Source organism: Phyllobates terribilis, unplaced genomic scaffold, assembly GCF_046119375.1.
Source record: "Phyllobates terribilis strain yellow unplaced genomic scaffold, ASM4611937v1 Scaffold_110__1_contigs__length_5578470, whole genome shotgun sequence".
NCBI classification, from domain to species: Eukaryota; Metazoa; Chordata; class Amphibia; order Anura; family Dendrobatidae; genus Phyllobates; species Phyllobates terribilis.
The window spans coordinates 1,502,501-1,529,932 of NW_027362870.1; the positions used below are offsets into that span (position 1 = coordinate 1,502,501).

General features: G+C 46.0%; 1 protein-coding gene and 1 long non-coding RNA gene across 2 annotated transcripts in view; both read left to right on the top strand.

Annotated features, from left to right (window-relative positions):
- Window positions 1–20,042, top strand: part of LOC141201381 (dynein axonemal heavy chain 12-like) — a 20,519-nt gene extending 477 nt beyond the window's left edge. Inside the window, exons 2-7 of the mRNA XM_073663378.1 lie at window positions 5,315–5,421; window positions 8,910–9,094; window positions 9,386–9,507; window positions 10,643–10,925; window positions 15,475–15,592; window positions 19,715–20,042. Of these exons, the coding sequence (XP_073519479.1) occupies window positions 8,954–9,094; window positions 9,386–9,507; window positions 10,643–10,925; window positions 15,475–15,561 (633 nt within the window). The 5' untranslated portion in view covers window positions 5,315–5,421; window positions 8,910–8,953 and the 3' untranslated portion in view covers window positions 15,562–15,592; window positions 19,715–20,042. The remainder of the gene's footprint in view (window positions 1–5,314; window positions 5,422–8,909; window positions 9,095–9,385; window positions 9,508–10,642; window positions 10,926–15,474; window positions 15,593–19,714) is intronic.
- Window positions 1–27,432, top strand: part of LOC141201382 (uncharacterized) — a 1,200,242-nt gene that overhangs the window by 950,325 nt on the left and 222,485 nt on the right. The window lies entirely within an intron of this gene.

Sequence of the window (27,432 nt, forward strand, 5' to 3'; positions counted from 1 at the left end):
ACCACCCCCCAATCCTGGTATACATGGCACACCTCATTCCCCAATCATGGTATGTATGGTCCCCTCACCCCCCAACCCTGGTATGCATGGCACACCTCACCCCCCAATCATGGTATGTATGGTCCCCTCACCCCCCAATCCTAGTATGCATGGCACACCTCATTCCCCAATCCTGGTATGCATGGTCACCTCACCTCCCAATCCTGGTATACATGGCACCCCTCACCCCCCAATCCTGGTATGCATGGCACCCCTCACCCCCAATCCTGGTATACATGGCACCCCTCATTCCCCAATCCTGGTATGCATGGCACCCCTCATTCCCCAATCCTGGTATGCATGGCACCCCTCATTCCCCAATCCTGGTATACATGGCACCCATCACCCCCCAATCCTGGTATGCATGGTCCCCTCACCCCCCAATCCTGGTATGCATGGTCCCCTCACCCCCCAATCCTGGTATGCATGGTCCCCTCACCCCCCAATCCTGGTATGCATGGTCCCCTCACCCCCCAATCCTGGTATACATGGCACCCCTCATTCTCCAATCCTGGTATGCATGGTCCCCTCACCCCCCAATTCTGGTATACATGGTACCCCTCACCCCCAATCCTGGTATGCATGGTACCCCTCATCCCTATTCTGGTATCTATGGTACCCCCTCACATCCCCAATCCTGGTATGCATGGTACCCCTCATCCCTATCCTGATATGCATGGCACCCCTCACCCCCAATCCTGTTATGCATGGCACCCCTCACCCCCAATCCTGTTATGCATGGTCCCCTCACCCCCAATCCTGTTATGCATGGTCCCCTTACCCCCCAATCCTGTTATGCATGGTCCCCTCACCCCCAATCCTGTTATGCATGGTCCCCTTACCCCCCAATCCTGGTATGCATGGCACCCCTCACCCCCCAATCCTGGTATGGATAGTCCCCTCACCCGCCAATCCTGGTATGTATGGTCCTCTCACCCCCCAATCCTGGTATGTATGGCACCCCTCACCCCCCAATCCTGGTATGTATGGCACCCCTCATCCCTATCATGCTACACACACATACAAGAAAATAAACACTTATACTCACCTTTCTTCCCTGTGCTCCAGCGCTGTTTCCCGTTCTGCTGGAGGCCGGGGGAGGAGTGCGGCGCCGAAGTACGCGTGTGCTCATACCACGCTGTCCGGCTCCATTTTGCTGAAGACACATTGCAAATGTATCTTCAGTAAAATGGCGCCGGATAGCGCTATGCGCATGTGCCGATTTCAATGCCTCCCTCTTCCCCCGGACTCCGGACCGAACAGAAGCGCCGCGGTAGCGCTCATCCCGGTCAGGTAAGTATGTAAGTATGGCGCCAGAGATCGCGGTATGTGTTCAGTGTATACGCATACCGTGATCTCCAGCACCATACACTCCTCTTACCTGTAACGGCTCCATGCGTTCTTCAGTCTGGAGCCAGACTGTGCAGGCGTGTCGCACTAGCGCAGACTATAAAGGCTTCAGACAGAGGGACGCTTGTAGCGTTATATTATAGATACTCTATATGTATGTATATATATATATGTATACTGTATATGTGTATATGCATACTGTATGTATATATATATGTATACTGTATATGGCTGTATATATGTATACTGTATATGGGTGTGTATATATGTATACTGTATATGGGTGTATATATATGTATACTGTATATGTGTGTATATATGTATACTGTATGTGTGTGTATATATATGTATACTGTATATGTGTGTGTATATCTATACTGTGTATATATGTATACTGTATATGGGTGTGTATATATGTATACTGTATATAGGTGTATATATATGTATACTGTAGATGTGTGTATATGTATACTGTATATAGGTGTATATATGTATGCTGTATGTGTGTGTATATATATATGTACAGTGCTGGCCAAAAGTATTGGCACCCCTGCAATTCTGTCAGATAATACTCAGTTTCTTCCTGAAAATGATTGCAATCACAAATTCTTTGGTATTATTATCTTCATTTAATTTGCTTGCAAGGAAAAACACAAAAGAGAATGAAGCAAAAATAAAATCATTGATCATTTCACACAAAACTCCAAAAATGGGCCGGACAAAAGTATTGGCACCCTCAGCCTAATACTTGGTTGCACAACCTTTAGCCAAAATAACTGCGAACAACCGCTTCCGGTAACCATCAATGAGTTTCTTACAATGCTCTGCTGGAATTGTAGACCATTCTTCTTTGGCAAACTTGTAGTGAGCTGGCCATCTCTGGCTGTTCTGTGATAATTGATATAGAGCCTGTTACAGAAGTGATTACACAGGATGATGTTGCCACCTTGTGGCCAGAGGTTGCACCTGCGCAGGGTGTGATGACAGAGAAAAAGACTGAGCCTCCTGTGTCCCGCCCTAGAGAGTCACGTGACCAAAGTGGGAAGCAGGAAAAAGCGCGCGCAGAGTCTGCTGTAGTCTGTGAAAAGAGCCAGGACGGTGTGCAGGCCCTCGTGTGTGGCGCAGGAGAGACTCTCAACGTGATTTCTTCTATCTGACACCATATCCTCGGAGCCTTCCCCAGCTCCTGCACTGCTGAAGGATTCAGCTGTTACACTCCCTGCTACTGGAGTGTGGACTACATAAGGGGACCCACCAGAGCTTCTATCCGGATCAGAGAGACTGTAAGCGGGACCTCTGGCGAGAGGCCGAAGTATCCCTTCCTTCGTTTCCCGCGAATTCTGCTGTTCCTGTTTTTTTTCCGGCTGGGACGCCTTCCTGCAAAGACAGACAGGCCTGCGACGGGGGACACATCCTTCTGGAGTAAAGGACTGGTAACGTGTGAGTAGGGACAGTGAGGGTCAGCTTATCAGTACACGTTATTACTGTGCATATTTACGGTTGTCATTTATTGTTTTTTTTTCTTTGCTGTGTTAAAAATGTATGCGAGTAAAGATACGGTTGTCAAGATAGAGTCTGTGTGTGGGGATCTTGCTGGGCCAGATCATAGATACCAATGCGCGGCCTTGCCCGCGGTCACTTCAAACTGCTCCAGGTCCCTGATATTTGAAGGGAGCCTTCTCCAAACTGCCATTTTGCGATCTCTCCACAGGTGTTCTATGGGATTCAGGTCTGGACTCATTGCTGGCCACCTTAGAAGTCTCCAGTGCTTTCTCTAAAACCATTTTATAGTGCTTTTGGAAGTGTGTTTTGGGTCATTGTCCTGCTAGAAGACCCATGACCTCTGAGGGAAACCCAGCTTTCTCACACTGGGCCCTACATTATGCTGCAAAATTTGTTGGTAGTCTTCAGACTTCATAATGCCATGCACACGGTCAAGCAGTCCAGTGCCAAAGGCAGCAAAGCAACCCCAAAACATCAGGGAACCTCCGCCATGTTTGACTGTAGGGACCGTGTTCTTTTCTTTGAATGCCTCTTTTTTTTTTCCTGTACACTCTATGTTGATGCTTTTTCCCAAAAAGCTCTACTTTTGTCTCATCTGACCAGAGAACATTCTTCCAAAACGTTTTAGGCTTTCTCAGGTAAGTTTTGGCAAACTCCAGCCTGGCTTTTTTATGTCTCGGGGTAAGAAGTGGGGTCTTCCTGGGTATCCTACCATACAGTCCCTTTTCATTCAGACGCCAACGGATAGTATGGGTTGACACTGCTGTACCCTCGGACTGCAGGGCAGCTTGAACTTGTTTGGATGTTAGTCGAGGTTCTTTATCCACCATCCGCACAATCTTGCGTTGAAATCTCTCGTCAATTTTTTTTTCCGTCCACATCTAGGGAGGTTAGCCACAGTGCCATGGGCTTTACACTTCTTGATGACACTGCGCACGGAAGACACAGGAACATTCAGGTCTTTGGAGATGGACTTGTAGCCTTGAGATTGCTCATGCTTCCTCACAATTTGGTTTCTCAAGTCCTCAGACAGTTCTTTGGTCTTCTTTCTTTTCTCCATGCTCAATGTGGTACACACAAGGATACAGGACAGAGGCTGAGTCAACTTTAATCCATGTTAACTGGCTGCAAGTGTGATTTAGTTATTGCCAACACCTGTTAGGTGCCACAGGTAAGTTACAGGTGCTGTTAATTACACGAATTAGAGAAGCATCACATGATTTTTCAAAGGGTGCCAATACTTTTGTCCACCCCCTTTTTTAGGTTTGGTGTGGAATTATATCCAATCTGGCTTTAGGACAATTCTTTTTGTGTTTTTTTCATTGAAGACAAATTAAATGAAGAGAATAATACCAAAGAATTTGTGATTGCAATCATTTTCAGGAAGAAATTGAGCATTATCTGACAGAATTGCAGGGGTGCCAATACTTTTGGCCAGCACTGTATACTGTATATGGGCGTGTGTATATATATATATGTATACTGGTATGTGTGTGTATATGTGTGTATATATGTGTATATATGTATACTGTATATGTGTGTATATATGTATACTGTATATGTGTGTGTATATATATATATACTGTATACTGGGTGTGTATATATGTATACTGTATAAGTGTGTATATATATGTATACTGTATATGGGTGTATATATGTATACTGTATATGGGTGTATATATGCATACTGTATATGTGTGTATATATGTATACTGTATATGTGTGTATATATGTATACTGTATATGGGTGTATATATATGTATACTGGTATATGTGTGTATATATGTATACTGTATATGGGTGTATATATGTATACTGTATATGTGTGTATATATGTATACTGTATATGTGTGTATATATATGTATACTGTATATGGGTGTGTATATATATGTATACTGTATATGTGTGTATATATGTATACTGTATATGTGTGTATATATGTATACTGTATATGGGTGTGTATATATGTATACTGTATATGTGTGTATATGTATACTGTATATGTGTGTATATATGTATACTGTATATGTGTGTGTATATGTATACTGTATATGGGTGTGTATATATGTATACTGTATATGTGTGTATATATATGTATACTGTATATGTGTGTATATATGTATACTGTATATGTGTGTATATATGTATACTGTATATGTGTGTATATATATGTATACTGTATATGGGTGTGTATATATGTATACTGTATATGTGTGTATATGTATACTGTATATGGGTGGATATATACAGTACAGACCAAAAGTTTGGACACACCTTCTCATTTAAAGATTTTTCTGTATTTTCATGACTTTGAAAATTGTACATTCACACTGAAGGCATCAAAACTATGAATTAACACATGTGGAATTATATACTTAACAAAAAAGTGTGAAACAACTGAAAATATGTCTTATATTCTAGGTTCTTCAGAGTAGCCCCCTTTTGCTTTGATGACTGCTTTGCACACTCTTGGCATTCTCTTGATGAGCTTCTAGAGGTAGTCACCGGAAATGGTCTTCACCTCACAGGTGTGCCCTGTCAGGTTTAATATGATAAAGTGCTTTATTCTTTGTCGGGTCCAGGGGTCCTGTAGAATGTGAATCCCTGAGGAACAGCGTATCCTTGGCTTGTGCCAAGACAGAAGAAAAGTTGCTGAACACTTGGTACCCCAAAGTGATCAATCTATTTGCCAATCAAGATGCCCTGCAGTTGATTAATGCGGACAAATTGGATTCCTTTTATAACTGCGTCTCGACTAGCGGGGTGCCTCAAGGGTCTGTCTTGGGCCCTATATTATTTAATATACTTATTAATGATCTACTGGAAGGGTTGCATAGTAAAATAGCAATATTTGCAGATGATACTAAACTTTGTAACGTAGTTAATACAGATGAGGATAGGGCACAGCTACAGGAGGATTTAGATAAATTGGGGAGTTGGGCCAAAAAATGGCAAATGGGGTTCAATGCCGATAAATGTAAGGTCATGCACATGGGAAAGAAAAACAGCAGTCACCCATACATATTAAATGGGAAACCGTTGGGGAAATCTGACATGGAGAAGGACCTGGGCGTCTTGGTTAACAGCAAATTAAATTGGAGTGCCCAGTGTCAGGCAGCAGCTGCGAAGGCAAATAGAGTCATGGCATGCATCAGAAGAGAAATAGGGGCATATGATGAGAACATTGTTCTTCCTCTGTATAAAGCGCTGGTAAGGCCGCACTTAGAATATTGTGCACAGTTCTGGGCTCCGGTACTCAGGAAAGACATATTGGAGCTAGAGAGGGTACAAAGGAGGGCGACTAAGGTAATAAAGGGAATGGAGGGACTAGAATACCCAGAGAGGTTGTCCAAATTAGGCCTATTTACGTTGGAAAAGAGAAGGCTTAGGGGAGACCTCATAAACATGTATAAATACATCAGGGGGCTGTACAGAGATCTCTCCCATGACCTGTTTATACCAAGGATGGTGACAAAGACGAGGGGGCACACTATGCGTCTGGAGGAAAGGAGGTTCCTGCACCAGCATAGAAGGGGATTCTTTACGGTCAGCCGTGAGACTCTGGAACTCTCTGGGAGAGGAAGTGGTGATGTCCAACTCACTTAATGAGTTCAAGAGAGGCCTGGACGCCTTTCTTGAGAACAATAAAATTACATCTTATGCTTAGTGATAGTTAATTAATCCAGGGATTTAATCTGACTGCCAGATTGGAGTCGGGAAGTGAATTTTTCCTCAATGATGTAAATTGGCCTATACCGCATGTTTTTTTTTTGCCTTCCCCTGGATCAACGCTGCGGAATAGCTGCAGTGCACAAGAAATAGGCTGAACTGGATGGACGCTTGTCTTTTTTCGGCCTTTTAAACTATGTAACTATGTAACTATGTAACACTTATGTCCAAGCAGGTAAAGGCGGCTGCAAGATCCGTGATATATAAGGATTCATGTTCATTATTGTATCTCTGGATCAGACATAGACTCAGAGTGATACAACTAAATAGACCCTATAGGGGTAAAGTTGGCATATCCGGGGGGAAATATATCCCAGATTTGCCAAACTGAGCCAACTCATGAAACACATGGGTACATAGGAGAAGAAAGAGTTAATTGGCGTAAAAAATATAAATTTTTATTCCATCAAGTTAAAAAACGTACATAGTAAAAAGAGAAATGACATAATACGGATAGTATAAAGACACTAATTAGATTACCAATGTAGCAAGATATGTTACAAAGTATACATATATGGTCACGCATATGGTCACAGTGGGACATGAGCAATATAGATAATATAGCATAAGGTTAGTATATCAAGACAATCCAATGAGTGTAATAATATATCAAAAAGTAATCCATAAGTATTCCATAGTCATTGGATTTACACTTGCCATATGCATCAGGTATCCATCTAAATAATGCTCCTGCCCACAAATAATCAGATACATGTCACATAAAACATTTTTTAAGGTAGTCTCTTACCACAAAGAGTGCCAAAAAGGAGGGTAAAGTGCATAAAGGAACGCACAGTGGCAGAGTGGTATTCCCATCTCATATATTTATGGCACTTCCACAGTCTGAGGACGCACATTCGGCTGAAGTATATTGCTGCGCAGGGACATGCCGGGTCCCTGAGCTGCAATGCATGCCGCCAGCCAATCAAAGGCCAGTAGCTGATGTCGGCGTGCCAGTCACGAGCGACGCATGGAAATGACGTCATGCGCTGCCCTTGCCGGCACACTGAAATCAGCTACAGAAGAAGACGCCGCATGTCGTGGGAGCGCAGGAAGGTAAGAAGAATCATTTATTTTTGTTTATTTAATGTATTAGAAAAGAACGACAGAACATTATACCAGGAAAGGGCCAAGGATGGGGAGCATTAGACAAGGAAGGGGCTCAGGGTGGGGAGAATTAGACAAGGAAGGGGCCCAGGATGGGGAGCATTATATAAAGAAGGGGCCCAGGATGGGGAACATTATACAAGGAAAGGGCCCAGGATAGGGAGCATTATACCAGAATGGGGGTCATTATACCATGACATGGGCCAGGATGAAGAACATTACACCAGGAAGGGCACAAGGATGGAGGTCATTATACCAGAATGGGGCCTAGGATGGGGGACAGGATACCAGGATGGAGGACATTGTTATAGGATGGGGGACATTGTACCAGGATTGGGGACATTGTTACAGGAAGGGGCCAGGATGGGGGACATTATTACAGTAAGAGGCCCAGGACCAAGGACATTATACCAGGAAGGAGCCCAGGATTGGGACGTTATTGCTGAAAGGGGCTCAGGATGCGGGGTATTATACACAGAAGGTGGATATTATAACAGGAAGAGGCCCAGGATCGGGGATATTATAACAGGAAGGGGCGCAGGATGGGGAACATTATACCAGGAAGGGGCCTAGAATGAGAGACATTATTATAGGATGGGGCTACAATGGGAAACATCCAAGGCAGGGACGAACACGCGCATCATTATCGGATCTAGAATGCTACAAGGGCCCATACATCTGACCAACATGCTGGTGGGGGCCCAGGTCCAAATTTTGCACATCTGCAGGAACATGGCATATGGCTTAACAGTATGTCATATGTTGGGAAGGGGTTAAGCTACAGCACATTACATAGCCTCTTGCAGCTATATCAATGGAAAAATTAAAAAATGTATGGCTTTTTGAAGAAGGGAAGGAAAAAATGCAAAACAAAAAATTATCCGGTCCTGAAGGGATTAAGGAGTTCCCACCCACAGTAAATGTTGTCACTCAGCTTAAAATCTTCACTTGCTTATTAGCAGAAGCTAAGGTTTCATTAGGATCTCCGAGGCTAAAGTTACATGCGGCTCCAGCTTACATGTAAAGGGGATGGTATCAAGGAGTCTCGCCAAACTTTCCCTACAAATGTCCAACAATTCAGAATTCATATCCATTGATAATTTATCTTCTAAAATGATAGCATTTTTTTTCTATCCTTTTCATTTTATGTGTAATTAACTTTTTGCTCTCCTCCTTTAAGCAATGGGAGGAACGACTGATAAGGATCCAGGAAACCATTGATGAATGGCTGAAGGTGCCGACCCAGTGGCTTTAATCTTCTCTTCTGAGGACATCATGCAGCAAATGCCTGAAGAAGGACGCTTATTCCAGACTGTGGACAGAAACTGGAGAGAGATCATGAAACATTGCGTTAAAGACCCGAAGGTAAATGGATGCTTCATGGTGGACTGATACAAGAAAGCACGGTCATCTTGCATCCAGGATTGATGTTTTCCAAGAGTCCGTGTCCTGATGCTTCCATCACAAGGATCCCGGGTTATGGGGCTCCGCACTGCCTGGACTCCAGCCTCCCGCATCTTCTATTTTCTATCCAAATAGGTTCTAATTTTTCTTTTAATATAAACTATTGGCACAATAGTCAATGAATGTGACCTTTTTTCAGTCTCTATAACTATATAATGGAATCTTACTTATGGGCTATCTACTTTGTTTTAGGTTTTAAGCGCCACTTCTCTGACCGGACTTCTGGAGAAACTTCAGGACAGCAATGTGCTTCTGGATAAAATCATGAAAGGGCTGAATGCCTATCTGGAGAAGAAGAGGCTTTTTTTCCCACGGTATAGTCCTTTCACTTGTTGCAATGATTGTATATATTCCTTAAATATTTTTTTTTCTTATTTAAACGCATTGAAATCATTTTTGTAATTGGATTTCATTAATAATTTTGCACTGTTTGCCTTCTATTGGCTCTGTGTTGCGCTGGCTATTGGACTTATTTTTAATCTGTCTTTTTTCAGCTCCTCTTAGCCGATTTATGACCACAGATCACATCAAAGCTGAATGTGCAGGAAACAAAAAGCCTAACGGTGCAACATTTTTAATGAAACTGAATTGTCGCAAATACTCGCAATTAAATGGGTATTCCCATCTCCAAGATCCTATCCCAATATGTAGTAGGCGTAGTAATAATAATAATATTAGCAAATACCTCCAATTAGAAGTGTAGTATAGTTCTTCTGATTCACTATGTCGCTTTCCCCATGTGCAAGGCATTGCAGTAGCTTCGGTATCCATGGTTACGACCACTCATATAGTGACAGTTATTTGCTAGTGGTCGTAACCTAAGCTACTGCAATGCCCTGCACATGGGGTAAGCGACAAAACAAATCAGAAGAACTATACTAAACTTCTAATTGGAGGTATTTGCTAATATTATTATTATTACGCATACTACATATTGGGGTAGAATCCTGGAGATGGGAATACACATTTCAGTTAAATAAAAAAAAGTTCCCAAAGCTGGATAGCCCCTTTAAGCTAACCATACGCATGACATATGAGATACCCGTGGTCTGAATGGTTATTTGGCTATTTCTCCTGACTCCCACCTATTCTGCTGAACAGTCATGTGGTTTTAATGGGGAGAGAGGAGAAAGTCGGTACTGGACACCTCCGGCAGCGGGTTATCTCCCCTGAGAACCAAAAGACCGGGTATTGAAATCCCATCTGCCCGATCCTTCTGGCCCTGACATCCTCTATCGGGGGAGAGTCAGGAGACCCCCATACACATCAGTGGGTAGGCCGGTCCTGCTGCAATCGTCAGGTTTAAACTATTTTAATCCAATGTGTATGGGGACTGAATCTTTACTTTAAAGCTTTGCTTTTCTATTTTCTCACATAGACACTAATACAAATGGCGCCTGACCCAATACTTTAATGACATCTTTATCATATTGTGTATTTTCGCTTTAGCTTTTTCTTCCTGTCCAACGACGAAATGCTAGAAATTCTCTCTGAGACTAAAGATCCTCTGCGGGTCCAACCACATCTAAAGAAGGGCTTTGAAGGCATCGCAAAGCTGGAGTTCCTTCCTAACCTGGACATCAAAGCCATGTACAGCACCGAGGGGGAACGCGTAGAGCTCATCCAGACCATCTCCACCTCCGAGGCTCGGGGGGCCGTGGAGAAGTGGCTCATCCAAGGGGAAGATGTCATGTTAAGGAGCGTGCATGATGTTATTGCTCGGTCACGAATGGTACGGATCTACCTACAGACCAAAAGCATTAATTGGAACTAATCTAGTCTATATATATAATCGTCTTATCCCGTCTGTCTGTCTGTCTGTGTGTCTGTCTGTCCAGGAAATCCCGCGTCGCTCATTGGTCCGGCAGCGGCCAATCAGCGCCGGGGGATTTCTAAAAAAAGATGGCGGCCGTTAGCGGCTCATCTGCGGGACGGAGCTGAGCGGCGATGCAGCCGGGAGATGACCGGCGCAAGGCGCTCATCTCCCGGCCGGCAACAGCAGAAGGAACCCGACCGACGGACCCGTCTGCGGGATGGAGATGCAGCCGGAAGATGAGCGCCGCGAGGCGCTCATCTCCCGGCCGGTAGCAGCGGAAGGACCGCCGGCATCGCTGACCTCCATGCGGAAGGGAGGACCGGGGAGCGGCGCTGCGGGTCGGGATACTTCTGCTGTGAGCGCCCGCTATGTCCCGGGTTCTCGCAGCGGAAGTAGCCGCACAGACAGCGCCGCTCCCCGGTCCTCACCAAGACGATTCGATGATTGATCGCGGTCTTCGGACCCGACCAATCACTGATCTTAGCGCAAAACTTAAACACCGCTGTGCTGATTGGTCGCCGACGCTGCCCGCGACCAATCACCGATCTTGGCTCCACATTTAAACACCGCTGTGGTGATTGGTCGCGGCGATATTTAAATTTGGCGCCAAAATCGGTGATTGGTCGCGGCCGATATTTCAATTTGGCGCCCAAATCGGTGATTGGTCGCGGTCAGCGTCCGCGACCAATCAGCACAATAGTGTTTAACTTTGGCGCCAAGATCAGTCATTGGTCGCGGGCCAAGACAGCGACCAATCACCGATTTGTGCGGCACTTTTAAATAGCGTCTGTGACCAATTGGATGTCAGCGCCACTCCCCGGTCCTCCCTTCACACCCTAGCCGCATGGATGTCAGCGCCGCTCCCCGGTCCTCCCTTCACACCCTAGCCGCATGGATGTCAGCTGCCTGTGCGGATACTTCCGCTCCGAGAACCCGGGACATGAGCGGGCGCTCGCAGCAGAAGTATCTGGACTCGCAGCGCCGCTCCCCGGTCCTCCCTTCACACCCTAGCCGCTGATGTCCCCACTGTATCCGCATGGTCTTACAAAGGTCCGGACATTTGTGTTAAAAATCGCTGATTGGTCGCTGGCGCTGCCCGCGACCAATCACCGATTTGGGCGCCAAATTTAAATATCAGCCGCGACCAATCAGCACAGCGGTGTTTAAATGTGGAGCCAAGATCGGTGATTGGTCGCGGCCGATATTTAAATTTGGCGCCCAAATCGGTGATTGGTCGCGGGCAGCGCCAGCGACCAATCAGCGATTTTTAACACAAATGTCCGGACCTTTGTAACACCATGCGGATACTGTGGGGACATCAGCGGCTAGGGTGTGAAGGGAGGACCGGGGAGCGGCGCTGCGGGTCGGGATACTTCTGCTCCGAGCGCCCGCTCATGTCCCGGGTTCTCGGAGCGGAAGTATCCGCACAGGCAGCGCCGCTGACATCCATGCGGCTAGGGTGTGAAGGGAGGAACGGGGAGCGGCGCTGACATCCAATTGGTCGCGGACGCTATTTAAAAGTGCCGCACAAATCGGTGATTGGTCGCGGTCTTGGCCCACAACCAATCACGGATCTTGCCACAAAAGTTAAACACTACGGTGCTGATTGGTCGCGGACGCTGACAGCGACCAATCACCGATTTTGGCGCCACATTCAAATATCGGCCGCGACCAATCACCGATCTTGGCTCCACATTTAAACACGCTGTGCGGATTGGTCGCGGACGCTATTTAAATGTGGCACCAAAATCGGTGATTGGTCGCACCCAGCGTCGGCGACCAATCAGCACAGCGGTGTTTAAATGTGGAGCCAAGATCGGTGATTGGTCGCGGCCGATATTTGAATGTGGCGCCCAAATCGGTGATTGGTCGCTGTCAGCGTCCGCGACCAATTAGCACCGTAGTGTTTAACTTTGGCCGCAAGATCAGTGATTGGTTGCGGGCCAAGTCGGCGACCAATCACCGATTTGTGCGGCACATTTAAATAGCGGCCGCGACCAATTGGATGTCAGCGCCGCTCCCCGGTGCTCCCTTCACGCCCTAGCCGCATGGATGTCAGCGGCGCTGCCTGTGCGGATACTTCCGCTCCGAGAACCCGGGACATGAGCGGGCGCTCGCAGCAGAAGTATCCCCACCCGCAGCGCCGCTCCCCGGTCCTCCCTTCACACCCTAGCCGCTGATGTCCCCACAGTATCCGCATGGTGTTACAAAGGTCCGGACATTTGTGTTAAAAATCGCTGATTGGTCGCTGACGCTGCCGCCGACCAATCACCGATTTAGGCGCCAAATTTAAATATCGGCCGCGACCAATCACCGATCTTGGCTCAACATTTAAACACCGCTGTACTGATTGGTCGCGGACGCTATTTAAATGTGCCGCCAAAATTGGTGATTGGTCGCGCACAGCGTCGGCGACCAATCAGCACAGCGGTGTTTGAATTTGCCGCCAAGATCGGTGATTGGTCGCGGCCAGCGCCAGCGACCAATCAGCGATTTTTAACACAGATGTCCTGACCTTTGTAACACCATGCGGATACTGTGGGGACATCAGTGGCTAGGGTGTGAAGGGAGGACCGGGGAGCGGCGCTGCGAGTCCGGATACTTCTGCTGCGAGCGCCCGCTCATGTCCCAGGTTCTTGCAGCGGAACTATCCGCACAGGCAGCGGCGCTGACATCCATGCGGCTAGGGTGTGAAGGGAGGACCGGGGAGCGGCGCTGACATCCAATTGGTCGCGGCCGCTATTTAAATTTAAATGTGGCGCCAAAATCGGTGATTGGTCGCGCCCAGCGTCGGCGACCAATCAGCACAGCGGTGTTTAAATGTGGAGCCAAGATCGGTGATTGGTCACGGCCGATATTTAAAATTGGCGCCCAAATCGGTGATTGGTCGCGGGCAGCGCCAGCGACCAATCAGCGATTTTGAACACAAATGTCCGGACCTTTGTAACACCCTGCGGATACTGTGGGGACATCAGCGGCTAGGGTGTGAAGGGAGGACCGGGGAGCGGCGCTGCGGGTCGGGATACTTCTGCTCCGAGCGCCCGCTCATGTCCCGGGTTCTCGCAGCGGAAGTAGCCGCACAGGCAGGGGCGCTCCCCTGTCCTCTCTAATACGATTCCGCTCCCCGCTCCTCACCAATACGATTCGCTGATTGGTCGCGCTCTCCACACCCGACCAATCAGTGATCTTGGCGCTAAAGTTAAACACCGCTCTGCTGATTGGTCGCGTCCGCTGCCCGCAACCAATCACCGATTTGGGCGCCACATTTAAATAGCGGCCGCGACCATTCACCGATCTTGCCGCCACATTTAAACACTGCTGTGCTGATTGGACGCGGACGCCGGACGCGTCCAATCAACGAGATTGGCGCCAAATTTAAGCAACGCTCTGCTGATTGATCGCGTTCGCTGGCCGAGATCAATCAGCAGTATTGGCGCAAAATTTAAACAACGCTCTGCTGATTGGTCGCGGTTGTCGGCCGTGACCAGTCAGCAGTATTGGCGCCAAATTTAAACCTCACTCTGCTGATTGGTCGCAACCACCGGCCGCGACCAATCTGCGTTTTTGGTGCCAAATTTAAACAACGCTCTGCTGACTGGTCACGGTCGCCGGCCGAGACCAATCAGCAGCATTGGGGCCAAATGTAAACCCCGCTGTGCTGATTGGTCGCGGTCGCCGGCAAAGACCCATCAGCATTATTGGTGCCAAATTTAAACCCTGCTCTGCTGATTGGTCGCAGCCGCCAGCCGCGACTAATCAGCGAGATTGGCGCCAAATTTAAACAACGCTCTGCTGATTGTTCGCTGTCGCCGGCCTCGACCAATCAGCGATTTTGGCGCCAAATTTAAAGAATGCTCTGCTGTTTGGTCACGGCCGGCGACCAATCTGTGATTTTGGCGCCGAATTTAAACCCCGCTCTGCATCGCTCTGCTGATTGGTCGCGGTCGGCGGCCATGACCAGTCAGCAGTATTGGCGCCAAATTTAAACACCGCTCGGCTGATTGGTCGCGACTAATCAGCGATTTTGGTGCCAAATTTAAACACGCTCTCCAGTCCTCACTAACACGGTTCGCTGATTGGTCGCGGCCGCCGCCCGCGACCAATCATCGATATTGCCGCCAAATTTAAACACCGCTTTGCTGATTGGTCGCGGTTGCCGAACGCGACCAATCAGCGATTTTGGCGCCAAATTTAAACACAGCTCTGCTGATTGCACCCGGTCGGCCGCATACCTATTCTAGAATACCCGATGCATTAGAATCGGGCCACCATCTAGTTCTTTTATATTTGTATAAGATTATTTGGCGGCAGTGAATGATTTGTGGATGATGTATCTCTTGCAATAGAGCCAGGTAGCAGATCTTCTACCTGCAATCGGTAGAAATGAATTTGCTAGATAATACTAGTAAGGTTGTCCCTCTCTTAAATGCTTCTGTCAACGTAATTTAACTTTCTTTTTTAAAAGGCATACCCTGCGACTGCAAGAAAAGACTGGGTGAGGGAATGGCCGGGACAGGTCGTGCTCTGTGTGTCTCATGTTCTGGACAAGTGAAGTGCATGAAGCTATCGGCAGTGGCCCGGAGGTACGGCATAAGCTCCTTTACTGATCAAGGTTGCTTCACTATAAACAGTCATGGCCGGAAGTGTTGGCACCCTTGAAGTTGTTCCAGAAAATGAAGTATTTTTCCATAAAAAATTGCATGTGTATTTTCTGTTATACACATGTTTATTTCCTTTGTATGTATTGGAACAACACAAAAAAAGGCAAATTGGATATAATTTCACACAAAACCCCATAAATGGGTCGGACAAAATTGTTGGCATCTTTCCAAAATTGTGGGTAAACAATTTTGTTTCAAGCATGTGATGCTCGTTCAAAGTCACCTGTGGCAAGTAAAAGGTGCGGGCAATATGAAAATCACACCTGAAACCTGATACAAAGGGGAAAAGTTGACTCAGTCTTTGCGTTGTTACGTGCCACACTAAGCAGGGAGAACAGAAAGAGGAGAAGAGAACTGTCTGAGGACTTGAGAACCAAAATTGTTGACTAATATCTTCTTTTTGTGTTGTTCCAATATACACAAATGAAATAAACATGTGAACAACAAAACGTGTAATTGTAATAATTTTCTGGGAGAAATACATATATATACATTCATAGACAGACTTCATGAGTTCTCCTGCTAATAGACTGTCATACCCAGAGACGCAGCTTATAGGAGTTTCCAGGGGGGGATATACCATTGGTGCAACAGAGGTAAGGGGACCCACATTCACATCCAAAGATGCAAGCAGCTTATTTCACAGTACGTTATTAGACTGCAAAGAGCCCATGTAGTGTTCTTGCCCAGGGGTCTTCTCCTGGGGGTTGCAGTTGTACAGCGGCTCAATATCTTGAAGGTACCCAAAAGGCTCCATAGTATTGTTGGGATTTTGCATTGATTCATGCATCTTGTCTAGAGATGCGCAACTAAATTTGCAGGACCTTGGTCTAAGAGAGCAGGTTAGTAGTCTGTGGCTGTTGGATGGGAGCCTTGCTAACCGCCTCTTACATGCCGGCATCCCTGGCTCCTCTTTTGATTAGCCGGCCAGGCGTGATGTCATTTGTGCCTCACACCACAACTATGACATCGACATCAAAAGAGGAGCCGGAGATGCCGGTTCACGGGGCTCCGGTCCTGCGGCCGTGGAATACTGACCGGACTGTTGGACCAGAGTCCTGCAAATCCATTCGCTCATCTCTACTCTCGTCATATCTACCAATAAGGGAAGACATTGTATGGGATTTCCCATAATACCAGCATAAAATTAATCCATCTGCATTGAGTTTTCCCTGCTGTTTGTAGCAGCGTTTTATAGAGGTACATCTGGGTATTTGGAGCAATTTGCGAGGAGGCAAATTGTCCCAGCAGACTCGCAGCACATTGGGGGCTCTCGTCACCATAGAGGGGCACGCTCGTGACGTGGTCAGGGAAATGATCGAAACAGGTTTGTGCAAACATCATGGCTGGCAGCAAACTTTCCAATACCATGTTCTATTTATTATACACTACATGGAGAAAGGTATTGTGCCCCCTCCACATTACACCTACAGGGGCTTTTATGGCCTCCTATTCTAATCCATATCCAGGATGTTAATATGGAGTCCGTCCCTCTACAGATATCACAGCTCAGTATGCCGAGCACCTTCATACATTTCACCATATTCCCATGTTCTTTCCATATCTATGTTATGTTCCCCCCTCTTTTCTTTGAGTTTTCATAGGACACAATTGATCTTGTCACAGTAAAGCAATCTTGGGGTGTACTTACAATGACGTCTATGGGGCAGTAGTCATTTCTGCATATTGAGATGGTGGTCCCTATATAGGAATGTTTTGGCATCTGTAGGTGTCGGCATCCCCTGTATATGACTCATTGCCACAATTGATCTTCTTTATAGTCAGTGGTTTGGATGGCCTAGGTGCGGTTTGTAATATTTTCTATCAATGGTGTGTGTGCCCTCCTCTGTGCAGTGTCGTTCTATAACCATGGATGGACTAATAAAGGGGTTTTATGTCAATTCCTTTAATGACCTTTTGTTCGGTTTCTTTGTAGGTATTATGTCATTCTCCGAGTGGTCAGCCATTCTAAGCCTGAGCAGACATATGGCAATGTAATTGATGTGTGCCTGACATTGTTCTTCCCTATGTGGCGGTGACATATTTATGCTGCCATTCTCCAGTATTTGTTCTAATTAATCATCCTAAAGGTGTTTAGTGGGGTTGAGGTTGAGAACGTGTGGGAAACAGTTCTGCTCTTCTATTCCCTTAGGGTTGGAAGCTACAATTGTTTAAAATGTCTTGTGCTGAAGCATTAAGATATCTTTTCACTGGAACTAAGGGGCCTAGACCACCCCCTAAAAACAAGGCCATACCTCCACCACCAAACTGCCCAGCGGGCACAATGCAGTTAATAGGGTAACGTTCTCCTGGCATTCACCAAATCCAGACTCGTCCATCAGATGCCAGATAGAGAAGTGTGATCCGTCACTGCACAGAACAGGTCTCCTCCAGAGTCCTGTGGTGGCGGCTTCACACCACTCCATCCGACGCTCGGCATCGTGCTTGGTGATGTAAGGCTGCATGCAGCTGCTCGGCCATAAAGCTCCAGGCGGGGGCGCAGTGTTTGTGGTGATGTTGTTACCAAAGTAGATCTGGACTCTGCAGTTATGGAGTCAGGAGAGCGTTCTGCCCTCTGCTCCTCAGCACTCAGTGACCCCGCTCTGTAATGTTCCGGGGTCTCCTGAGGTGCTGCAGTTCCTTCCACTCCTTAATAATATCACTCACATGTGATGGGGGAAGATTTAGGAGGGAAGAAATGTAATATCCAGACTTGTTACCCCGGTGGCTCCTATTACAGGACCGCGCTGGTATCAGAGAGCTCTGCACCACCAGCCGTTCTGTCATATGTTAGTAACAGCACACCGCATGGGAGGGCGGATGTTATACACCGGGGGGCGTGGGGATTGATGTTATACACTGGTGGGGGGCGAGAGTCTTAATGTTATACAAGGCCGAGGGGCCAGATGTTATACCCTAGGGGTACGAGGGGCTAGATGTTATACTGTCCGAGGGCTGGATGTTATACACTGAGGAGCAAGGGGACGGATATTATATACCGGGGTGAGGGGACGGATATTATACACCGGGGGGCGTGGGGACGGATATTATACACCAGGGGCGAGGGGACGGATATTATTCACCAGGGGTGAGGGGACGGATATTATACACCAGGGGCGAGGGGACGGATATTATACACCAGGGGCGGGGGGACGGATATTATACACCGGGGCGAGGGGACGGATATTATACACCGGGGGGCGTGGGGACGGATATTATACACCAGGGGCGAGGGGACGGATATTATACACCAGGGGTGAGGGGACAGATATTATACACCAGGTGTGAGGGGACGGATATTATTCACCAGGGGCGAGGGGACGGATATTATACACCAGGGGCAAGGGGACGGATATTATACACCAGGGCCGGGGGGACGGATATTATACACCGGGGCGAGGGGACGGATATTATACACCGGGGGGGCGAGAGGCCAGATGTTATACACAAGGGGGAGGGAGCGAGGGGACAGATGTTATACACCGGGGCTGGGGGCCGGATATTATGCAAAGAAGGGCTTGGGGTTGGATGTTATACAGTGGGGTTGAGGGGATGGATTTTATACACTGGCGGGGGGGGGCGAGGGGACGGATATTATACACCGGGGGGGCGAGAGGCCGGATGTTATACACCAGGGGGAGGGAGCGAGGGGACAGATGTTATACACCGGGGCTGGGGGCCGGATGTTATACCCTGGGGGCCAGATGTTATGCAATGGAGCGCTTGGGGTTGGATGTTATACAGTGGGGTTGAGGGAATGGATTTTATACACTGGCGGGGGGGCGAGGGGAGAGATGTTATACTAAACTAGGGCCGAGGGGTGGATGTTATACACCGGGGGAGGCGAGAGGCCGGATTTTATAAACTGGGGGCTGAGAGTCCGGATATTATACACCGTGGGCAATGGGACTAAATGAAAAAAGCAGAATTCGGTGACTAGGAGTTTTGTCCTATAATGTATGTGCATTTGCCTTCCCTTTAGAAACTCTCCCTTGTGATTCTGCAGTGTCTTAGAGGTTGACTATCTTTTCCTACATTCCTCAGGAGTTTCTCATGAACAGACTTCCGGTGGCTTGCCCAACTCCGCTATTACTGGGAGAATGAGAATGCGAGAGTGCGAATCATCAACTGCAATGTGAAGTCCGCCTATGAGTACCTGGGCAGCTCCCCACGCCTGGTCATCACTCCGCTCACTGACCGATGCTAGCGGACTCTGCTATGATGTGATGGGTTATGCTCAGAAATGTTTTTGACTTTTGTATGATGCATGAAACTTATTAGCAATTATTATTGATATTTCATACCAGTTCTTTCATGTTTCATTGGTAGATCGGTGCTTTTTATCTAAATCTTGGTGGAGCTCCAGAAGGTCCGGCCGACACAGGAAAAACTGAGACCACCAAAGATTTGGCCAAGGCGCTGGCCGTGCAGTGTGTGGTCTTTAACTGCTCTGATGGTTTGGACTACATAGCAATGTCAAAGGTACATACAATGTTAAGCTGCTCCATTGCAGATAATAAACTGACTCCATCCGATGTTCTGCTGACATCTTTTGATTATATAGTACAGACCAAAAGTTTGGACACACCTTCTCATTTAAAGATTTTTCTGTATTTTCATGACTATGAAAATTGTACTTTCACACTGAAAGCATCAAAACTATGAATTAACACATGTGGAATTGTATACTTAACAAAAAAGTGTGAAACAACTGAAAATATGTCTTATAGTCTAGGTTCTTCAAAGTAGCCACCTTTTGCTTTGATGACTGCTTTGCACACTCTTGGCATTCTCTTGATGAGCTTCAAGAGGTAGTCACCGGAAATGGTTTTCACTTCACAGGTGTGCCCTGTCAGGTTTAATAAGTGGGATTTCTTGCCTTATAAATGGGGTTGGGACCATCAGTTGTGTTGTGCAGAAGTATGGTGGATACACAGCTGATAGTCCTACTGAATAGACTGTTAGAATTTGTATTATGGCAAGAAAAAAGCAGCTAAGTAAAGAAAAACGAGTGGCCATCATTACTTTAAGAAATGAAGGTCAGTCAGTCCGAAAAATTGGGAAAACTTTGAAAGTGTCCCCAAGTACAGTTGCAAAAACCATGAAGCGCTACAAAGTAACTGGGTCACATGAGGACCGCCCCAGTAAAGGAAGACCAAGAGTCACCTCTGCTTCTGAGGATAAGTTTATCCGAGTCACCAGCCTCAGAAATCGCAGGTTAACAGCAGCTCAGATTAGAGACCAGGTCAATGCCACACAGAGTTCTAGCAGCAGACACATCTCTTCAACAACTGTTAAGAGGAGACTTTGTGCAGCAGGCCTTCATGGTAAAATAGCTGCTAGGAAACCACTGCTAAGGACAGGCAACAAGAAGAAGAGACTTGTTTGGGCTAAAGAACACAAGGAATGGACACTAGACCAGTGGAAATCTGTGCTTTGGTCTGATGAGTCCAAATTTTAGATCTTTGGTTCCAACCACCGTGTCTTTGTGCGACGCAGAAAAGGTGAACGGATGGACTCTACATGCCTGGTTCCCACCGTGAAGCATGGAGGAGGAGGTGTGATGGTGTGGGGGTGCTTTGCTGCTGACACTGTTGTGGATTTATTCAAAATGGAAGGCATACTGAACCAGCATGGCTACCACAGCATCTTGCAGTGGCATGCTATTCCATCTGGTTTGCGTTTAGTTGGACCATCATTTATTTTTCAACAGGACAATGACCCCAAACACACCTCCAGGCTTTGCAAGGGCTATTTGACCAAGAAAGAGAGTGATGGGGTGCTACACCAGTTGACCTGGCCTCCACAGTCACCAGACCTGAACTCAATCGAGATGGTTTGGCGTGAGCTGGACCACAGAGTGAAGGCAAAAGGGCCAACAAGTGCTAAGCATCTCTGGGAACTCCTTCAAGATTGTTGGAAGACCATTTCCGGTGACTACCTCATGAAGCTCATCAAGAGAATGCCAAGAGTGTGCAAAGCAGTCATCAAACCAAAAGGTGGCTACTCTGAAGAACCTAGAATATAAGACATATTTTCAGTTGTTTCACACTTTTTTGTTAAGTATATAATTCCACATGTGTTAATTCATAGTTTTGATGCTTTCAGTGTGAATGTACAATTTTCAAAGTCATGAAAATCCAGAAAAATCTTTAAATGAGAAGGTGTGTCCAAACTTTTTTCTGTACTGTATATATCCACCCATATATATACTGTATATATACACACACATATATATATATATATATTGTATATATACACAACACATATATATATTGTGTATATGTACACACACACACATATATATATATACTTTATATAGACACACACACATATATACTGTATATAGACACACACATATATATATACTGTATATACACACACATATACAGTATATACTGTATATAGACACACACATATATATATTGTATATAGACACACACATATATATATATATATATACTGTATATACACACACATATATATATACTGTATATATACACACACACAAATATATAGAAATATATATATCTGGCGACAGGGACCCGCTGCGTCCTCTGTGTCTCTGTACAGATATAAGTGTAACACGTACTGGATCCAGCACAGGTGACAGTCTGCCATAGAGCTGACGTGCAGTACATACACTGTGTTATGGGGGCGCTCACCTGTGCGGACCCCGCTCTCCGGCCGCTACTTCTTTGCTCATATAAGGTCTCATTCTGCCATTAAACAATTCGGTTGTCATGGCAGCGGGGGTGGGGCGTTGGTAGGGGGCATGTCTGGTATAGGGCAGATTGGGGCGGGGCTGTCATGCAGTGCTTGTCTCATCCCTGTAATTTCCTGCTGATGCCACCTGGTGGACAGCATTGGTCAGTACACGCTGAGAATGCTACATTTGCATTGTACTGTGGGAGCTGCTGGTACTACTGGTGCTTCCTGACTGCTGTCCCTATGAGGTATGCAGTATGTCACATGGTGGGGGAGGAACATTTTATATATGTATATGCACTGCTCAAAAAATAAAGGGAACTGTGCGGCCCTCCAAACAAATGCCACCCCACACCATTACTGACCCACTACCAAACCGGTCATGCTGAGGGATGTTGCAGGCAGCAGATCGCTCTCCACGGCGTCTCCAGACTCTGTCACGTCTGTTACATGTGCTCAGTGTGAACCTGCTTTCATCTGTGAAGAGCACAGGGCGCCAGTGGCGACTTTGCCAATCCTGGTGTTCTGTGGCATTTCTTTGGATGGCCGCACAGCCCTCCTTGTGCTCGGCAGAGGTAGCCTGACTGCCATTAGGTACCGAGATGAGATCCTCAGACCCCTTGTGAGACCATATGCTGGTGCGGTTGGCCCTGGGTTCCTCCTAATGCCGGACAATGCCAGACCTCATGTGGCTGGAGTGTGTCAGCAGTTCCTGCAAGATGAAGGCATTGAAGCTATGGACTGGCCCGCCCGTTCCCCAGACCTGAATCCGGGACACATCTGGGACATCATGTCTCGCTCCATCCATAAAACGGACAAACAACACAAATATTGGTTCTATCTTTTACACATTTGGGGTAGCCCTTAAGAGGGCCATTGGGTCAAAGAGAGAGAGAGAAGAGAGAGGGGAGGGAGAGAAGAGAGAGGGAAGGGAGAGATACCGGGAGATACCAAGAGAGGGAAAAAAGAGAGACCCAACCAGTGCAAGGCTAAGCCGGGCAGGCGGCAGCGGCTATTTATACCCACTGCTGATCTCTGATTGGTGGAAAATCTGGGTATGGCTGCTCTGATTGGTGGAAAAACTGGGTGTGGCTGCTCTGTGATTGGTCAGCATTATGACCTCACAGTGGCGATGACTCATACCTCCTGGGTGGTTGTTTTTAATGTATTTTTTGTTGTAACATTTTGTATGGCTGTTTGGTGCAGGGGGTGGGGTCGGGAGTATTTTAACCCCTGCACACCCCCATGACCATATGCCTCGACCCGTAGAAGCGTGATAGACACGCGAAACGGCCGTCGTCCGCAAAAGGCGCCGCTTCCCTGTATTTTTAATGGAAATGGAATAAAAGAAGATTTTATTAAATCGGTGTGCCACCTCGCTTTCTTCATGTATGAGTAGTATAATAATGATGATTTATCCTGGGGATGGGTTATCAATATCAGATCGGTGGGGCTCCGACACGCGGCACCGGCTCTACCCATCAGCTGATTGCAGCGCTCAAGTGTAAATAGTGTGAAGATTGAACATCACTGCTCCATTCACTGTACTGCGGGTCCTGCAGATCAGCTAATATTCATGTAATAGGAGCTGATCTGCAGCACTAGGGAGCGGCCACTACAGAGTGAACAGATCAGTGATTTTTCAGCTCCTCAACACTGTTTACATCTGACCTCGGCCGAAGCTGCAAACAGCTGATTAGTGGAGGTGCCGTGTGCCGGACCACCACAAATCTGATATTAATGAGCTAACCAGGGGATAAGCCATCAAAATGTTTGTCCTGGAAAATCCCTTTAAGGCCCACCTGCACATAATAAATATATATATATATATATATATATATATATAGCAAAGAGTGGGAAGGGGTTAATCAAAGGCTCATAAAACGGACAAACAACACAAATATTGGTTCTATCTTTTACACATTTGGGGTAGCCCTTAAGAGGGCCGTTGGGTCAAAGAGAGAGAGAGAGAAGAGAGAGGGGAGGGAGAGAAGAGAGAGGGGAGGGAGAGATACCGGGAGATACCAAGAGAGAGAAAAAGAGAGAGACCCAACCAGTGCAAGGCTAAGCCGGGCAGGCGGCAGCAGCTATTTATACCCACTGCTGATCTCTGATTGGTGGAAAATCTGGGTGTGGCTGCTATTTATACCCACTGCTTATCTCTGATTGGTGGAAAATCTGGGGGTGCCTGCTCTGTGATTGGTGGAAAATCTGGGCATGGCTGCTCTGTGATTGGTCAGCATTATGACCTCACAGTGGCGATGACTCATACCTCCTGGGTGGTTCTTCTGGGCAATTCTGTTTTCTGATTGGTGGAAATTCTAATCAGCATTATGACCTCACAGTGGCCGTGACTCATGTTTCATGGACTGTTCTATCTGGGTGACCTGAAACATGCTGATCTCTGATTGGTTGAAATTCAAGTCATCTTCATGACATCACAATCGAGAAGAATGAATATCCAATTTACTTAATATAAATGACCAGCAATGCTGTTCTCTTAATGGTGGAAATTCAAGTCATCTTCATGACATCACAATCAGCATGTTATTACTGCCGATATGTCCAATTTTTTTCCTAAATTTCCTACGTTTGTCCTAATTTATTAGCACATATATACCACTCATTCCTACAATCAAAGGATCAGGAAACCCCTCTGAAATCAATATCCTACAATTTACCCCAACAGCAAAAAAACAACTATACACAAAATACCAAAAGGTATATCAGATTATTAATGAGCAAATAAAAGACACATAAAAATAATTTTTAGAAATGTGTAGAAAAAATGCTGTAAAGTAAGAATGCTTCAAAAATAGAAATGTTAATGATCTATTTAATCAATTAACAAAATACAAGTGAATGAACAAACGAAAAATCTAGATCCAATCAATATTTGGTGTGACCAACTTTTCACTTTAAAACAGCGTCAATTCTTCTAGGTACACCTGCGCAAAGTCAGGGATTTTGTAATAATACAGTCAGGTGTCTGGTCATACACCATGGCAAGACTGAGCAAGAATACACAAGGAAGTTATACTACATCAGCAAGGTCTCTAAGGCACAAATTTCAAAGCAGATTGAGGGTTCAAGATGTGTCATTCAAGCACTAGTGAAGAAGCACAAGAAAATGTGCAAGGTTGAGGTCAATAGATGCAGTGGTCGGCCAAGGAAACTTAGTGCAGCAGATGTATGACACATTATGGTTACTTTCCTTCAAAAGCGGAAGATGTCCAGCAGTGCCATCAGCTCAGAACTGGCAGCAACCAGTGGGACTCAGCTTCACTCATCTACTGTTCAGAGAAGACTGGCCAGAAGTGGTCTTCATAGCAGAATTATGGTGAAAAAGCCATATCTTCCACATCAAAACAAGGCCAAGTGACGCTGAGTCACTGCATTAAAACAGAGAAAACGGGGAAGGAGGGGGGGGGATTGGCAAGATGTGCGCGGTTGAGCCAAAATATGAAAAATGTGGTTGTTACTGTAGGGAGTTTGTTCACTGAAGGGCTGGAGAGCAGAACAATAATGAGTGTCTGTGGTCAATAGTGATGCATAACCACGGTGAAGGGTCCTGTAAGTTTGGGGCTGCATTTCAGCAAATGGAGTTGGGAATTGGGTCAGACCTCATGCTATAACATTTTCCCCCATCATGGGCCCCTCTCTGGCATATTGTCCCCATTCTGGCATAATTTCCCTCATTCTGGTTTAAGACATCGCTGTTTGCTCCGCTGCACCTCCTGCATTCTTCAATATCCAGATCCATATTCCAGTTTGTCTTCTCTTCTGCACTACGTGAGTCCACAATCAACTGAGGAATACCTACGTCTGCTTACTATCCTTATTTCTGTTTGCATACTACTGTACCTAAGTAAACTTGGACTATCGTTAACGTTTACATACCCTAATAGTAATGAAGGCCGTGCCTTACAGATTAGGTTCTAAGAAGTGTTGTTTGGAATGAACTTACCTTCATAAACTGTTTGCTGTGATCTTTTGCACTTGAGTTTAAAATAGACTTTCACACTACTCTTGTCTCAGTCTCTGCTTTTGGCCCACGCCATTGGACTTCAGGGTATCTACTAACATCGTAACAGGCAGTTCCTTTGAGCTCATGATTCTCATTTGGTCTGACATGCACTGTGAGCTGTGAGGTCTTATATAGACAGGTGTGCGCCTTTCCAAATCAAGTCCTATCAGTTTAATTAAACACAGCTGGACTCCAATGAAAGAGTAGAACCATCTCAAGGAGGATCACAAGGAAATGGACAGCATGTGACTTAAATATGAGCAAAGGGTCTGAATACTTATGACCATGTGATATTTCAGTTTTCCTTTTTTAATAAATTTGCAAAAATTTCTACATTTCTGTTTTTTTTCAGTCAAGATGGGGTGCACAGTGTACTTTAATGAGAAAAAAAAAAGAACTTTTTAGAATTTACCAAATGGCTGCAATGAAACAAGGAGTGAAAAATGTAAAGGGGTCTGAATGCTTTCCGTACCCACTGTATATAGTACTCAATGGGTGTGGCCTGCCTCTGATTGAGAAGTGCCTCTTCCGGCAGTCTGAATAAGGGTCTATCGTTAGGGGTGTGACTAATTTGTTTTCACTTAGGGTGATATATGTCCCGCTTTTAATGAGATTTAATAACATTTGTATTTTAGGGTTTCTATTATAATTCTGGGATTTCCTAATTTGTTTATAGAATTTTTGAATTGCATAACACATAGGATAAGGATAATAGGTTTAGTATATGAGATAGGAAATAGTTATTGATAGAACTAGTGCAGTGGATGGGCACTAGTGTTAATAAAAAGAGGGGCACTTCCTGATAGTGTGCGCCATGTCCCATGATTTGGGAATCTTACAGACCATATTGCACTATCATTAAGTTGCTGTTTTGTTGCTATGCAGTTAGGTTTTCCTTTCTTATAAGTTTGTCCTTTGTCTCTCCCTGTCTCTCTCAGATGTAGCTGTGATGTCAGTAACCCCTCCCTTCTTCTCCATTCTTCTTCCTCATTCACCATCTTCAGCCATGTTAGAAGCTTATGTGCTT